Source organism: Crassostrea angulata, chromosome 6 (genome assembly GCF_025612915.1).
Source record: "Crassostrea angulata isolate pt1a10 chromosome 6, ASM2561291v2, whole genome shotgun sequence".
In the NCBI taxonomy this organism is placed as follows: Eukaryota; Metazoa; Mollusca; class Bivalvia; order Ostreida; family Ostreidae; genus Magallana; species Magallana angulata.
In genome coordinates, this window is record NC_069116.1 from 12,079,080 (window position 1) to 12,097,319 (window position 18,240).

General features: G+C 33.8%; 1 protein-coding gene across 2 annotated transcripts; it reads right to left on the reverse strand.

Annotated features, from left to right (window-relative positions):
* Nucleotides 1-1,198: 1,198 nt before the first annotated feature.
* LOC128188094 (Na(+)/citrate cotransporter-like) lies at nt 1,199-13,467 on the reverse strand. Of its 2 annotated transcripts, none has more exons than XM_052858909.1 (14): nt 13,072-13,467; nt 12,322-12,471; nt 11,250-11,365; nt 11,021-11,148; nt 10,613-10,784; nt 10,021-10,179; nt 9,530-9,679; nt 9,297-9,392; nt 7,759-7,863; nt 7,446-7,540; nt 7,042-7,151; nt 5,534-5,695; nt 3,855-3,908; nt 1,199-3,747 (listed from the first exon to the last, which is right to left on the reverse strand). In XM_052858909.1, the coding sequence occupies exons 1-13, from the start codon at nt 13,192-13,194 to the stop codon at nt 3,882-3,884; spliced, it is 1,593 nt and encodes a 530-aa protein (XP_052714869.1). In that variant the 5' UTR covers nt 13,195-13,467; the 3' UTR covers nt 1,199-3,747; nt 3,855-3,881. The 2 variants fall into 2 exon arrangements, with proteins under 2 accessions (XP_052714869.1, XP_052714868.1); XM_052858908.1 differs by lacking the exons at nt 1,199-3,747; nt 3,855-3,908 and adding exons at nt 4,706-5,157; nt 5,236-5,373 and having other exon boundaries at nt 13,072-13,464.
* Nucleotides 13,468-18,240: the final 4,773 nt, after the last annotated feature.

Here is an 18,240-nt window from a genome sequence, read left to right on the forward strand (position 1 = left end):
CCACAGTTCCACATATTATATAAAGTATATTAAATGTATATTTGCATAGCATATATCATATACGGATTTTTATATACAGAATGTTATTATAGTCTGTCCCAAGTTATTGCTTCCATCGCTTTATGATTATCTTAAAAAAAAACATACTTGTGAAAGAAGTACAGTTGAAATTGATGAAATGGAGAATATCCAAGATATTTTCATTTACAAATTATCCCTTTTCACTCATTAAAATTTGCAGGAACGAAAATTTCATACGGAGATTTATAATGGGAAATGTGTACATCTTTCCTCCATTCGGAAGTACTCGGGACACCTCGAGTAATTTTTCAACATTATCATCCGGGCTTATTAATGGCTGATGCAGTGCAAAATCCCCGTAGATATTCTATTTTGGGATGTGTATTGAAACAGCAGTAGAGGGGATGTATTAAAAGAGATAATCTGGACATTTTTTATATAAGTGGATGAATGTAGTTTGAGTACAAAGGTATTTATTATTATCAAAATATCAAGCAAAAAGTGGTGGAAGCAAAAACTCGGGACAGAGTATAGCTATACAGTGATGTATACAGCATTTAATCACGAGTTCGGGATAGCCTTTATTGTTTGGATTGTCAAATCTCAGTTGTAGATGGAAAAATCTCCACATTTCTATCGACTACTAGCATATAATACAAAATGAAATTTGTGCGTAATGTATTGTAAAAAAGCGTATTAAATTATCTTGAAAGGTTTGAAAAGTTTTCTGAACTGTGCCTTTCTATCGTGTAAATTTTAGGTATCCGTTCTATTTTATTGTTAACAATCTAAGTTGGCATTATGTTAATTTTGTACTTACACTCATACAGTAATTTTCTTTATTAAAACAATACATTACATTTTATTTAAAAGGTTTACATAGACAGGCACGTAGCATCAAGGGGGGCCATATTACATATTAAAAAATGAATTATCATGGAGTTGCCCCCCCCCCCCCCCACTTTTTTGGCAGTATGTAAAAAATTGATATGAGAATAAGGAAATTAGGAGTGAAATTGAAGTTATATACACTACGCTAGCCCCCCCCCCCCCCCCCCCCCCCCCCCGGGATTAGGATTTTGAAGATTTTGGGAAATTTCAAATTTCCTTTTCTTTTTTTTTTTTTGCTTATCAAGATCTTTTGGATGAGTCTGCCCCCCCCCCTCCCCACCCACTTTCAAAAACGATGCTACGTGCCTGATAGAGTCGTATTTGAATTATTACATTATATTCACAGTGTTAATATCATCATTAAATGGAATATTGCTATGATGCTTCATATACTTCTTATTTTCCTCTGTGACTTGCCAGTTCTATAATCATATTAATTGCACATATCATATCCAAAACTTTTCAATAAAAAAATGCGGATAAATGAATAAAACATGACAAACATGGAAATTAAAACGACATGATCAAGATATGTGTAAAATAAGTGTATTACATTGTAAAAAGCCTTTTTTTTATTCACATAATTGTACAACTTCATAAATTACATATAAAAATTACATGCAAAGTTGAAACAAATATTTTTAAGGGATTAGGAATCATTCTTTGAGTGTTATGAGGTGATCAATGGAATAATATTGAATGATTCCGTAAAGAGTGAATATATTTAGTGGGATTTTTAATAGTTTCGATGGATACAACTTTCCATAACGGGGTAACCAAGAACGCGGGTTATATTGAGATTTGAGCTAAAGAACAAAATTTAGAAAAGAAATACTACGCACTATACACTCATTCCCCAATTTGAAATAAAATAAAAAAATGTGTGTATTTTTTTCTAGTCAGCTGCAACAAACAAGAGGCCAATAGGCCTTAACGGTCACCTGAGTAGCATACATGTATAACCCATACACAAACTTGTCGAGGAGTCTCATATATTCATTTAATTAGGTTTCATTCTGGAGTAAAAAGAAATATAAATTTGTAATGACGACCACCTCCTTGCCTGAAATCTTTCAAAATTAATAAAATTAACAATGTTAGCAATTTTACATTGTTTACAATTTTTAACAAAATTAAAAAAATTAACAATGTTAACAATTTTACATTAACAATGTAAAATTGTTAATGCACGACGCACGACGACGGACGAAAATGGATAGCAATAGGTCACCTGAGTTTACTCAGGTGACGTAAAAAGAATATGAATACACATGATATCTCGTATTTATATACAGAGTTACAATAATTTCCGCGCTTGAGCGGCATATCATCTAGTCACTGATGAAATGTATTGAACACTTTATCACAGACAAAGGCACTGGAAAATGTAAATTATATATATGAATATCAAGAGTACACATTTAAATTCAATCGAGTGAGCATAATTATCACAATATTACGCCTTAAATATATAACTCTATTTTCAGTTGGGTGCACAAAATGTGTATACAATGTATTAGAATTACGACATACGTTTGGTTTCCGATGTCCTTGAACTCGATCTTGACATTTCAACATGAGGCAAACACGCCGTGTTTATCTCAAGTGAACCAGATTTACAGCGTTTGATATTTAGTAAGGTATTCAGTGTATATAATGAAGGAATATTGACAATTTTAGATCATTTTGAATTAGTTTAATATGCATTGCTAGATAAGAACGAAAGTTAAATGAACCAAATTCACATGACTGACAAAATAAGAAGCCAGTCATTTTGCACCTTAAACTTTTTTTGAAGAGTTGTTTTTTTCTTTGTGAAAAGAGGAAAAAATTTATTTTGCCAAAATATCTGCAGTAAATGATTCAAGTTAATTAATTCCTATTTGAAAGTTTTTGCATAAATTCACCGAGAGAATTGTATAAATTTCAAGTTACTTTTTACAATATATTAATAAAACATTCGCTGCCCATAGCCTTCAATGTAAAAATCAAGCTGCAATTAATTTGGACAAAAATCAAAATTTTGAAAATTCCTTGGGTTAGGTAATTTTATTTGATAACAACTTGAAAAAAAATGAACAAAATGATTTTATGGTTATGAATATCGGACCATTCATTTATTCGGTACAAAATGTGGTCGTTATACATTGAATACTTTAAATGCTTCATTTTTTTTTCATCAGCTTAATTATCTCTATCGGCGACATTCGACCTACATTTTAATATATATTAAATGCACGAGTTCATTAATTAAATTCCACCTAGAGCGAGAAAATTTTGTTTTTTGGACGAACACCTTGTTTGAAGAATCCGTAATTAAAATCACAAATATGTCTGCGCAAATTCCTGAATAGTCGAAAGGGGTAAATTGTAGTCGCCCTAAAGCACAATCAAGGAACAATGCCCAAGCTGATTTCCGTTTTCAAGAGAGGGTTGTTCAGTATTTACACGATTATAATGTTTATGATTAAAAAAAAAAAAATTAGTAACAACTTATTTGTAAGAATGAGTTTTAAATAAAATTGATTTAAAACACTGGAGCATTGTTACAAGTATTAGGGTTTTGTTTGTTTGGATTTTTGGGAGTTTTTTTTTGTTTAATTGGCAACGCGTGTTCCCTTCCACTCCCCACAAAAATAGAAACTTTTACTTTGGGTCGACCTACAATCATAATTTCATTCCAGCAGAAAAGATGCCGTTTTATAACGACAATCTTGCCATCCTTGTGTCCTATTTACAAATTCTGTTTTACCAGTATTTATATTAACTCCTCGTAATTAGTTTGTCTCCTGAGAAAATCTGTCATGACTCCTTGTGCGTTATGGATTATGCATTCTGTAATTATGAACATTACACAAGATAAGAATGGAAGAAAAAAAAGTTTGTATGGATTCTTAACATTGAAATGCTTTCTTTTGTACTTCATCTCGGTATGAACGTACATTATAGGCATATTGCAGAACTTGTCTCTATTGAATCCTGTTACAGCTAACATGCTACAGAAATCACACTTCTTCTTTGATATTTGTTATGTTAGATATTGTTGGGGAAAAGTCTTCATGTTCTTATGAAAAAATGAGCGGTACAGGTATCAAAATACCGCAAAAGGCTGCTATAAAACTATTTTGAACATTTTAGTTCGTTGTTTTCTATACCTTCCTATCACTCTATGTAGTTATCAATTCATAAATTTATTGAACATTTCAAATTCCAAGGTGCATGTAATAAATACTGATGTGACAGAATAATGATATACCGATTACAACTCCTTAAAATGAAAATACCGAGTGGCTATCAGACAAGTACGTTTTAGAATTACAGTTTATAATCATCGATACGTGTAGATCATTGTACAATAACTGCAGTTGTACGAAACATTAGGTTTTTTTAACTTTAAAAATTCCAGCACACCCAAAACTGTCTGAATATCGAATATTAAAGACAATATTAATGCTACCGCACACAAAAAATGTTAGTTTGTACAGTTAAATTAGAGCGCATTAGGCCGTAGTGCTTATCCCCAGGTTTTCGTGGTGCTAAGCGGATGAGACATGGACACTATTGGTTGACTCCCCTTGGATGGGACATCGGTCCATCGCAGGTTTACAGCTGGGTATACTGAGACAATGTAGATAAAATGCCTTGTCTACGTGTACAACACACAACATCAAGTGACCACAGCGGGTTTTGAACCAGCTACCGTTTGGTTACTGGCCTATCGCCCAAGACCACTGAGCCATGTGCTCCTCTTACTTTGTTTTTCAAGTGCTGTCAAACACAAATCTCAAAAATATGTCATTAAAACTAAGTTTTATACTAAGTATACTTCATAACTAAACCAAGTTTTATACGGTATTTCATACATTATCCGAGTATGTGAGTGCCATACTAATGGGTACATGTACATATTGATGATAATAAAGAAACTCCAATACTTGAGCAAACGATTGTCCCTGATTGTCCCTCTGTTGTGGGCGTAGTAATATAATGCATGTGTTACGTGTACGTACATCCTTGAGTTTGGCTCATTAGAAAGGTTTGGAGAACCAATCACACGAGAGGTTTGGATACATTAAACATGGACTCTATTGGTTGAACAACGGACACAACTAACGTCTGGTTCTTCTTTATCTCTTCGAAAATCACAGGAATGGTGTCAAAGTTAAAAAGCAGGTTCCCCCAAGTGTTTATTCCGACTGTCAAGATGAACACAGCAATAACGTTCATGGCAAGTCCTGCTGAGGCCTGAAAAAAAACGAAAGAGTCATGAACTCAACATCAAAGGTTAGAAAAACCTCAATGAAAAACATTTGAACTGCATACCATGTCGGGGATAGAAAGATAGCCATGGGCAAACACAATGGCACTTGGAGGGGTCGCCACGGGCAACATGAAGGCAAACGAGCACGCCACCGCGGCCGCCATCATCAGATATAAAGGGTTCATTCCAGCGGCGATCGACTGTACATGAGAGACATAACATACAGCAAAAATATCATTTCAGATTTTACGGAGACTGAATGCTTTCATATTGGTTATCTTTCCTTATTAAAAATCTTGATTGAAAATGATTTTCATTTTGTCAAAATTTATTGATGTTGACATAATATGTTATAGATACCAGTTCCTGCAATATTGGCATCAACAATGTTGCGGTTGCTGTGTTGCTAGTGACTTCTGTGACGGCAGCAACCACCAAACTAACCACCAAGCACATCACGAATGGACTGTAACTAGCGAAGAACTCGAGGCTGTCCCCAAACCATTTTGACAGGCCAGAACGCTACAACAACAGGACAAAATAAGCTGACGTTTCAAGTTATTTACTAACGTTGGAAAAAGACATTTCTTTATGACAGAAGCATACGAAAAGATGCTTTTAAAATATTTAGTAAATGTACACACTTAACTGAACATGATATTTACTTGTAAATTACATGAAATTTGAAGCTGAAAAAATTCAGATTTACATCCTATGTAGTAATTCAGGTATCAATGCTACATATAAGAATTGTTCCCTGCATCCACGGATCTAAAGGGGTGTCAAGGGGTTTCAGTCCCCCCCCCCCCCCCCCGTAAATTTTCAATTTTCGAATTTATATTAAAAATTACCCCAAAAAATATGCTTAAGACCCCCCTGGCAAACTTAAATAACCATCAGACATTCCCACCCCTGGAAAAATTGGCTGTATCCGCGCATGCCCTGTAGAATTGAAGAACATTATTTTTGTTGTTTCGCAGGGAAACTACAGTATGGAGGTACACATTTTTTGGCTCACAGATTACATAATAGAACATTTTTGATATCTTTTAATATTTTTCATCTAAGTCGTTTGCGTTTCTGATAATTTCTCAGCTGGATTTGCTCCGATAAAAGGCAAAGTGCTGTAAGAGAGATAACTTAAGTCAATTTAAAATATTTACATCTACCGAGTATGATTCTCTCTATTTCTTACGGAAACTTATTGTTAATTCATAGCTCTACCGAAACAGCCAGATTGAAATCTACACGCCTAGTTTATCGATTGGTTGAAATCTCCAGCGACTTAAGAAAAATCACAGACTGCACGAAATCATAACGATGATGTCAGACTCAAATTTCCATAGGAGACGATTTGGCTAGCTGTTTCTTTTAGCTAACGTACTGATGTATATTAATAGTAATTTAGTTAATTTAACTTACCTTTTACAATCAATATATTAATTTGTTAAAAAAAAGATGTTAATATAAAAAGATTATTGTTTAAGTAAAACAAATTTTTGTTTTGGTTCATGGCTATAGTCAGGCGATTTCAAATGCAACGGCAAATTGTTTCAAGAGAGATAACTCCGGGTGATTATGTTAATTTGATACCAGTTTCCCTCTTTTTTTAAATTCATGGGGATTATAAAGGAGGATTTTGAATTCCATACTGTTTTTTTTATAGTGGTCAATCAGATTTACACTTGTACAAGCTCTTAATATCATTGCAGCCTAATGTATATTAATGTATATGCTCTTAAATGGAATGAACATTTCTTTGATCGACGTGTTTAAACATTCAAATATTTATGGTCCAGTTAAATGCCTGACCTTTCATTTTGAACTTGAAAATGAATTTCCTAACATTACAGAGATCTATATCTTACTCCGCTGGCCTGAGCGAGAGCGAACCCACCCCCAAGCAGGACGATCACTCCCCACGGGACTTTCTCGGCCGTTTTCTCCCAGGTCAGCAAAGGTGTGTAGCGACCCTCATCTGTAACAAAAGGTACTGTAGTTGTATAGAGAATGGATATTGGTATCTAAAACAATTCATTGGTAAATCTCGATTTAGAAAGAATGCACTCAGAATATTTAGGTCCAAGCCCGGGTAAAGGAGAGAGGAATGTATTCAGCCGTGGAACAAGGCACTTCTCCTATTTCAGATCGACACAACTCCCCTCCAACATTAAACGACATTTTTTTGGCGATTTTATCTAAACTTTTCAAAATAGCTAAATGACGTCAATTTATATGGATTTTGCAACATAAAAGTACTAGTTTATTATACCTGTTTTTCTTGCGCAAAATATTGCTGGTACTTTAGCAGGGAGAACAAACAACAATACAGCAATAAGCATTACTGGTGTGGAATCACTCACATATCTGCAATGTAAAATACCGTGACGACATAAATTAACCCCATATTTGGTATCCAAAACACTACGGAAAAAATCTTATAAATCTAAGTCAACAATTCTAGATAAAGATATAATATCAAATTATAGAAATATTATAACATTTTTTGACATAAAGACCTAAATGTAGCATTGGTTCTGCTTTAATAAAATCATTCAAATATAATGTAAAACAAAAAGACTGACCTGCCTGGAAAGAAATCTCCCCAACCTTTGATATTTGGCGGATCTCGGAAAATCCACAAGAATGCCAGACTTATAAACAGAATGGAAATCAGGCACTCCGCGAACCTAGAACAGATTTCACTATGTGTCTAAAGTTGTGGTATTTATAAAGAAGATGGGGGAATAAGATGGTGCAACTGCCCATTTGGTTTAGTCGTAAAATACAATTTCAAATTTAACATTTTTTAAATTAAATATATTTGATATGTTATGATACAAAAGTTTACAAAAGGATAATTTCTAACTATATTCAGTTTGAAATATTTCAAAAACGATAAGAAAAAAAATAATAAATCCTTAAGTTTTGGTGGTATCGTACCCACAACCTAAAAACCTATGTTCTATAAAGTTACCTGGTGCTCTAACCACTGAGCCATTTCACTCACAACAAAGTGCTTTGTTTAAATGCTATATGAGACGTTGGCCACGAATTCACGGACTTGTATTATTTTTCTAAAACGTTCAATTGTTTGGCTACAAAATGACATTTTTAAAGTGTAGTGGGTCATCTCTCCACATTTTTGTTGAATAAAATCGGTTTTGATTTCATCAAACCGCATTTAGACTATGACAAAAATATGGAGCTCAGACCCACTCTATAAAAGAAAAGGCATTGAAGTTATAAAAATGACACTACTAGTATTTGGAGGTTATGACACGCATACGCCAGTTTGAATCAACCTATTACAAGTTTTTAAAATATTTAAGGGTTACAAACCGATGTTACGTTAAATATACATTGTTTTAAGTTATTTTTACAAAAATTATCAGATTTGATGATATTTTAATTTTGCAGTATCTAATCATTCCTCGTATGGGCATTTTACACGCCTTATTCACCCATCTTCTTAGTGAAAATTCTACTTGAGAATTTTAATGGTGGAAAATGGTCAGCAATCTGAATCAAAACATTCATATTTACTTTACAAAATATTTATCGGTGAAAGAAATAGTTTTATCTTCAAATAGTCAAGACATATCCTTACATTTCCCGCATTTACCAAGATTATTGAATTTATGAAGAATTTTAAAGGAGCTATTTTTATTTCATACATAGAAATCCATGAATCTACTTAGTATTTTCTTCCTTTGTTTATGCTTTATTTGCCATTAAATGATTTCGTCACATGTATATTGATATGACTCTGATGCTTAATTCGAATTGTTTATGGATCATTAATGTCAAGGACTCTATTTTGATGAAACGTTTGTAATAACATTCAATGCTATTCTACTTTCCAGAATTATTCAGTCTGTACGAGTATAATATACATGTATGTGCGGTTGCGATCATTGAAAAAAAATCGTATTTTGTATTGTGTATTATTATTGCAAGGTCCCCTTATCTATACAACAGTACAACTAACAAAGGTCGTAGCAACATCAAAGTTAATTTACAATGTATACCAAAGCTCAGTCATTGCAAGTACAACATCAAACCACTTTTAAAAACAAAGAACCTGTGTTGCTGTTGACATGTGAAGTCTGTCATATCTTACGTTATCCTGCCCAATGCCTTGAACTCCTTGGCGATGATTTCTCGCACCTCCTTGTCTCGGTCGGACTTTATTTTCCTGAAGCAATCGCAGGGCTGCCTTCAAAATTATATACAATGTTTTTATTCTTTTTTGGTCAACATATGTATAAGGACAAAAAATAATTATTGTTAGATAATAACAAGATAGCGTACATGATATATAATTGAACAATTTCAAAAGATATGTGGTCATACTTGCATCTAAGGAAAAACATCTGAAGCCACAACCATCCCAGAATAAGGGTAAGAAATGAAATTGGGAGGGCAAAGAGCAGCCAGGAAGTGAAGTTGACCCCGGAGTCCCATTCTTGGCCGTCGTACAGTTTCCCTGCCTGAGCATAAGCCCTGAAACAAATCAAACACCGACAATTGTACAAACAAAACAAACACCGACAATTGTACAAACAAAACAAACACCGGCAATTGTACAAACAAAACAAACACCGACAATTGTACAAACAAAACAAACACCGACAATTGTAACTTTAGTGTGCTTTGTTACTTTGTCAGATGATGACGTCTAAACAAAAAGCGAAAAGCAGGTGCAAAACGGAAGTCAACTAGCAGCAATGTACGTAATCAAAATATGTAATTAAGAAATAAGCAATGATGTTTTCATCGTAGCATCTGCAAAATTGTGTGTATGAAGCGATTTTTGCAGTCTTTTACTTCGAGTAAATCCTTACTCATCAGTGACTGCTTTAAAGACGAGGTTCGGTGGAGTTCCGGTTAAGGTGGCAATGCCGCCGGTGTTGGCAGCGTACGCTATGGACAGGGCCAGTGCTTTGGAGAGTTTACTGTGCATTCTGAGGGCATCTGGAGATGCACTGCTCCTTGAAGGGGAGCTGTTGTTAAAATATAAAAAAAAGTTAACTTAGCAAATTGTCATGAAAATACAAATTCAGTATGTACGACATGAAACACTTTATTCACAATGTTGGTGTTTTATTCCATTTATTATCATAGATTAGAGAGAGCTGACTAAAAGCTGATGACCAAAGGTTATCAACCTTCTTCTCTTCTATTGATACGGGTCAGCTATTTCAATTTTTACCATACTCCTGCCCTACATATTCGTCCCTTGGATTCGTAAATTTGAGCTACAATGTACTGATTAAGTTCTTAAGTTCTGAGTCGACATTGACTGTAGAACACATGTTTATGCGGCTTTACAAAAAATATGCTGTAATGACATGGGAAATCTGCAGCTTTGGCACGGTTAATATCATAGTGCACTTATTGAATGCATGTATACAATGTATGAGTCTCAGCTCCTACCGATTATACTGCGCGTTCTGTGAGGTGCTGTTGACATCATTTGAATTTTCCTTTTCATTCGACTTTTTGCTGACGGATGTTAAAACAACCTTCTCTCCTTTTTGCATCTCTACGTGTACATCTTTGTCATTCGTTGCTAGGAGACAAAGGTCGTCTGGGTCTTCCATTCCTCCTGAATATTTTTAAAAATAATGTTTTTTCGAAATGGAATCATATGCTATCGCTGCAACAAAGTAATGAAATGTATTTTTTAAACTGATAAGTTTACTAATAGATACTTTCAACGAGGCGTTCAATTAAGTAGATTGATTCCAAAATATCTTCTGTTAATCTTATACTCAATGAATATTAAGTTTTATAAACCAAGGTAAGTAAAAAAGGATTAGTTTATAATTGTCAAAGCATTACCTTCTATTACAACAGACTTAACGTGTGACGTCACAGCTCCAACAATGGGAATCATCATGGCGGCTGCTGCTGTGTTGCTGATCCACATCGACAAAAACCAGGTGGGCAACATGAGACCCAACATCAAGCTGAAAACATGCAACAAATGTTACACTGTTCATTTAAGTGTAATACACAATGTAGTGCTAGATGATGTCATGTTATAAGACAGCGTGATAGGGATGCTTACAGATTGGGTTGAGCGCCGACAAGGCGGAGTATGGCCAAAGCTATCCTCCTGTGGAGGTTCCACTCCTCCACCGCCACCGCCACAATCAGTCCCCCCAGAAACAGCATTGACGTGTCCTAAATAAAAACATGGCGTGAGGATAAAAGGCTTACCAAAAACGGATCATATGGCGTAAATCATCAACCAGATAATGTACATATCAACCATGGCGTATACATGTATCATCAAACAGATAATGTACAGATCAACTTGGTGTATACATGTATCATCAAACAGATAATGTACAGAATATGAACCAGATAATGTATAGACCAACCACGGCGTATATCACTCAAATAATGTACAGATCAACCATGGCGTATATATCATCAAACAGATCATGTAAAGATCAGCCATAACTAAAATCATCAAACAGACCATGGCTTATATCAAACAGATAATGCACTTAGAACAACCATGGCGTATATCAAGTAAAGATAAATTGATGTCATACATCAAAAAAAATTTCCAAAGCAACAACGTTTATAGATTGATAATTTATAGTTTATATTCAGTCCTACGACAAAATTGGCGGTGGTGTCATAACACTAAATGAGGTTGCACAAGGATTAAATCAGGCAGAATAATCATCCTCTCCTCAGAGCTTTAAACAAACAGTTGACCTAGTTTTCATTTTAATGACATAATTTACTGTTCATATGTCAAGGTGGCTTTGTGAATTTTTTTTCTGAATTAAAACTTTAAGAATGTTCAGACTTTGTCGATTTAAAATATTGTTCAATATGCTGATAATATGCATCTGTGCACGTCAATCTAAGTTAATAATCATAAGAAATTATTGCTTTCATATTAGAGTCATTTGGTAGGATATAAAAAATGAGGAGAAAATTGCCTGCCAAAGTATAAGTCTACAAACTTACGCGTTATATTCTTAGTGGTTTTTAAGAATAGGGAAGGTGGTCTTTTCTTTTTCTTTTCTAATTTGTATTAAATCGTATACAATATGTAGATATTGGTGTTTAAGATGGTTTATTGGTTGACACCTTGGCGTGGTCGTGGCCCTTGTCCTTACCGTGACGTAACTGCTGCTGACCTCCTTGGCCGTGGACACGCCTAACATGGGCAGCATGAAGATTGGTACAAGGGAGGTAACTGGTATAGGCAAGGCTTCCGTCAGCCATAGCACCGCCATCACTATAACAGTGTATCCACATCGTGTAGCCTGAACAACACAGCAATGGTACTGACAACACATAGGACTGAATCAAATTGTAACATGATTATAATATAGTCTATAAAACTTTACTAAAACTTTTAATATTTAATCTGCCCACTTCGGTGATTTACTGTTTGTAAGCCATAAATTTTGTCATATGGAGTTGACCTCATTTTTTTCGTTTCATTCTTTATTTTATGCATATTTAAATTTTTGGCAAAAAAGCAGAATGTTGGTTATATGTTACTAATATACACTTTCGTATCAAAATTCAATTATTGATTTATGTAAATCAATAATGTGAACGAGTCGGAATTTGATCTGACCATGCATTGAATACAGCTCCCGCTAAACATGCATGCGTTATAAGAGTATACACAGTCAAAACACCGCTTAATTGTGGAATGCGTATGTATAATTTTTTGTTTTATAAGTTTCCTGGTTATGCAAATCAAACGGGAACGTAGCTTTACTATCTATACAATATTTTGCAGGGGGTTTTAAAGTTTTTTGGTAATATATATTAAACGGGAACGTAGCTTTACTTATTAAGAGATGAAAGTTATCAAAAGAATAAAGACCAAAAACTTGTAAGTCACTACTAACCTTAGACTCAGAGTTTGTGACCATAGGCAGAGGCAGTAGGGTCACCAGGACAGGCAGCAGTACGGGCTTCAGGGACCAGATGTCTTTAACAATGTTCCAGACTTTGGTGCGTACGTTTGGCATGTTTACATAATCCAATGTCTGATCCACGTAAGTTTGTTTGCAAACAGTACCGGTGTTTAATGTTCAGACTACTCACGCAAACTGGGTCGTTTGTATCACAGAATCTCTGTTGACACGCATCACCACGTCCTGCATTTAGCGTGTGGCCGCGTGCTACATTTGGTACAGAAAGAAATCGCTTTTTTTCAACTGCGGTCAATTAAGTGTCAATGCGGGAATTTAACTTATAGACATTTTTTTATGTTTCGAAGGTCCCAGATCCTGGCATGAAATATTTTACAGGAAAACCTTTAAGTGGGCATGTTTATTAGTTGCTGCTCTAGTGCTCGTGTAAAATGAAAAGTTTAATCATGAAAATATTATAGGCAATTGAAAAATATGAACGTTATTTTCATTAAAAATTAGGTTTAATAAGGTATGTCTAAAAAAATTTTTGACATTGATTACTCTTTTTCATACTTGAAAAACATATTTAGGGATAGTACTGTATTATTTGAAATCTAGGTTACTAATGCGTAACACAAAAATAGCTACAGCAAAACACCAACCAGAGCTCTCCAGGACGTCACAACACAGCGCAGTTGTTTGACCTGGTTAAGTTGTTTTTTTACAAACCACAGAGCAATGCTCATTATCTAAGCATGTTACATGTTAATCTTAACTATCTTAACGATCTTAACGGTACATGTAGTGATCATAGTGTTAGGTAACGAAAAATGGAGAAACAATGCTTTACTTGAACGTTCTTTATCTTGGTTATTGGGGGATTTGGATTTTTATTTTTTTTTTTATTTTCTGATATGTTTATTTTGTTTTGTTTTTATTTATTTATTTATTATTTTTTTTATTTTTTGCTTTTTTTTTTGCTTGTTGATTTTGTTTGTTTGTTTGTTTTAGCAAAATCATATTGAAAGTAGTATATCATTATACCATAAAACGATGTTGTATAGCAACTGAACATATTGCCAGTAAATGAATTCAAAAGTTATATGTCCAGGTTTAGTCTCTGGTTGTCTATAGATATTCCGAGGCTTTGTTTGGATTGTTAAATGTAGTATAGATAGATTCAGTACAACATTGGTTCACTTTCTTCTTTTTTGGGAGTTGATTTTAATCAACTCTCCTATGCACTTATTCGGGCAAACCGAAAGTGAGACAGTGTTTGGACCTAAGCACAAATCAATACCGCTGACAACACTTAATTCCTGTAAATAATCGATAAATGTAGATGCAATGTTAATCTGAAGCATTGTTTTTTAAGAAAACCTTTTTATTAATACCATGAAAATAGAAAGATTTTAAAAGGTACAAACAGTTTATATATTTTTTGAAGTCGTATATATTCATACGCTAGACTTCAATGTACTAGTCTCGTTCAACCAGACGCTCGGCTGTCTCCGTTAATATCCGACAAAACAGAGATTCTCTCTTGCTTGTCGGAGATAAACGGAGACAGTCGAGCGTTTGGTTGAACAAAACTAGAGTTCAATCTTGCCTGGATCCATACAATTCCTCAGAAATATTTTGATTACTGATACTACTTGCCATGCAAAATCATATATCGCTGATTTTAACATAAATGATAATCGATAAAATCAACTCTCATCAGTCCTTTGATTTATTAAATGCATATAACCATACATGAGTGTTACAATTGTGAGTAGATCTACCAAGCAGAGGAAAATAAATGTGGTCCTTCTTTATTTACTCTACAGATGCAACAGCTGCACGAGGAAATTCGAGAAGGCTCATTGTCCCAATTTAATGTTACTGCGTTTTACATCCCTCTCATATTCTTCTTCTTTCTGCATGGGGACAGAGAGTAATTTTAGTTTTTCTTCATTTGATTAATGAGTATTATAGTTAATTATTCTTAATACATTGACCGAAAAATTAACATTTACAACACCAGCCAAAATTCTTGGTGACATCAGGATTGTAAATGGATGTCGTGTTGTCAAAATTTAAATTTTCTCTGAAAACTGAGTTTAACAAGTCACGAAAATGCCAGGACAGGATCACATGTACATATGTTATTCATTGCCATTTTGGTATTATCTTTCCAGAAAACGTCAGATTATAAAAAAAATCAAAGACGACAACATTGTTGCAGCTAGATTGGAGAGCCATTGATTAAACCGTTTTAAATTCATTTTGTTTCTATGCAATATATTAATACCCAATTATACCCAACTACTAGTGCTTGTATCTGAATGTTTCCTTATATATGTGTGCTACAAATTTTGATTCATTTAAGATGCACCATATATAAATATGTATGCCACAGTTTCCTGTTCACAGCTAAAGCAGCCGTTTCCCGAGAAGCCATCCCCTTCAATCTTCAGTCTCTCAAGGTTTGGGGTTCTATAAATGTTGTGGTTGTGACAGGAATTAGTCACTAATTGCAAGATCCTGACAACTGGTAACGAATCAGCAGCATTTTCTCCTTGTTATTGATTCACTGACATCACCATTACAAGTACTGTACTTGTTTAATCGTATGAATTTACATGTATTTGATAAAGTTCCCCATGGCTCGTTTTCATAAATATCTACATGTAAAATATCATCATTTCATACTATTTTATAGTTTATGCATAAAATACCAACAATCAAGGTTCACTATTTGTGCTTCGATTCCCAAATACCCATCAACAAGTTATGTGATATTCCTGCCATGGTTTGCTATACTCTGCCCCGCGTTTTTGCTCCCACCACTTTTCGCTTCATATTTCGATAATCATAGATTTATACATTTGGGCTCAAACTACGTTCATCCAGTAAAATGAAAAATGTCCAAATTATCTGTTTTGTAACGCCTCCTCATGAGCCATGAAATAGCCCAGATAATAACGTAAAAAAATTGCATGAGGTATTTCAAGTGAGTTCAGAATGGGGAAAATGTGTAAACAGTTCCCATTATAAATCTCCTTAAGATTTTTTTTTTCGTTCCTGTGAACTTTTATGAGTGAAAAATGATAATTTGTCAATGAAGATATCTTGTAATGGAAGCAATAACTCGGGACAGACTGTAGAAGAGGCTTTAGTAAGTAAAACACACGAGTGCGTTCAGAAATCTGTACTGATGTTTCAAAACCATACGTTTATTCAAAAAAGAAAAACACACACACAATGAATCATTAACATTATTCCTCAGAAAAGATTGTGTGATAATCAACGAACTAAAATCATGAAAGTAAAATAATTAATTTGATAAAATTAGAAATATTTATCGGTGAAAATATTTTCAATCGAAGAATAACCTATATTTTCGTGAAAAAGACTGAGGAGGCAGCTAACATGGGTATATACATGTACCCATTTTTTACACTTTTGATTTTTAGTATCAATTTAGGTTAAATTTGTTTTCTTCCACGTTATAAATACACAAACAATTACAATAGTTTGGTTTTATAAGGCGCACCGGGGCTTAATATTAAGATAAAAACAGTGAGAAGTGGTGTTTTAATAAAATATGAAAGATACCCATTACAAATCTCGGACTTTTTTCGGTTTTTGACAAATAAAAAATATCCATGCCTACAGTCGCTCTAAAACGAAATATAAAATGTACTTTACCTCTTCTTTAAAGTGATATGAAATTGAACTTAGATAACGGTATCACTTTTTATAGGATTTCCGATGGAATGTCAGGGAAATGATTCATTTTCTGTATAATTCTCTTCTATGTAATTATCTTATTGCCATAAAGTAAAGGGAAATGAAATATCAAATAACTTATGTCATAATGGTTGTTAGTATCAAAAAGACACTCTGATATAGATATATCTTAATAGGCCGTTTCAATATACGACAATATTTAGTCAAAATATATTCAAAGAAACGCAAATTTACACAAAATATCAAGTTAAGAGTCTAAATTGTCTTACACGACATCATTAAAATCCTCAGGTATTGTTACGGATATATGGGAAAATAATTTGTATGCAATAACTATTTTAGTAAGAGGTACTTTCTGTGAAAACACGGTTGAAGGCGAAATAATGGGAAAAGGTGTCTCTTTTCAATTCATTTGTAACTCGGAAAGCAACAAAACATCGAATTTAGAAAAACTCATTTATGCTTTGATAGACATTTGACATTAAAGACATTTCATGATGTAGATCTGTGATATCATTTGCAGATTATTCCTGTATAAAAAAAAATCATAGCTGTCTTACCTGTTCACTGTACGTATTGTGGACTAAAGGGAAAAAATTGAACATGTTTGGGCTTTATTTGTTTGGCTGCAAAAGGTATAAATTTGTTTAAAATTGTGGGAAAGATAACTCTTTGTTAAATTGAAAGTGTTGTATTCTAGTAGATTTCTCCATCCCATATTAATTGTGCTTGGGAAAACTAAATACATGTACATAGTTGGAGAATATGTGAATGCACATGCAAAACATCGATTTTTTTCGTTTTCAATTCACTGATGATTTTTTTAACAAACATGTTTTTTTATAATTATAACATTATGTGTAAAGTTGCCATATTTAACCCGTGAATAAAATGCATCTTTGGTGGTTTGATCATGCAGGATATGAAGGTAGCAATCATTGCAGAAAATACATACACCGTGTTAGCGTCTCATATAAATTTTTCTGCAATGATCGCTACCTTCATATCCTGCATGAAAAAGTATTTTATTGTTTATATTTACATCTTTCTTTTAACAAAATAATGTACAGTACGCCAGATAACAAAAATAGCCATGTCGTCTTTAATGGGAATATGAGTCTGAAATCCCCTTAATTAAGCAGGGGATATATGGCCATCTTGTACATTTGAGCATAAAAAATGTAGACATTTTTTGAATTGGCTTGTTTCTGCCAAAAACTGACTAAAACTGTTGTCAAAAGATAAAAAAAAAAAAGAGCTATAAATGTAAAGTTTTAGTTTACATGTTGTTTTGTATGCAAATTACACACACAAGGGCAGAACAATGTCTTTATTAAGTTAGATTTAAGGTAGAGGGGGCTACTGTAGAGTCAGTTTTCCGGGTGAAAGATGGCTGGGTAGCTACCATATATATAGGACACCGGC

Coding starts and splice junctions, on each gene's coding strand:
- LOC128188094 (XM_052858908.1), bottom strand. CDS start 13,194: ATGCCAAACGTACGCACCAAAGTCTGGAACATTGTTAAAGACATCTGG. Junction 7,152..7,445: donor ATTTTGCGCAAGAAAAACAG/GTATAATAAACT, acceptor CTTTTGTTACAG/ATGAGGGTCGCTACACACCT. Junction 5,696..7,041: donor CTCTCGCTCAGGCCAGCGGA/GTAAGATATAGA, acceptor CTGTTGTTGTAG/CGTTCTGGCCTGTCAAAATG.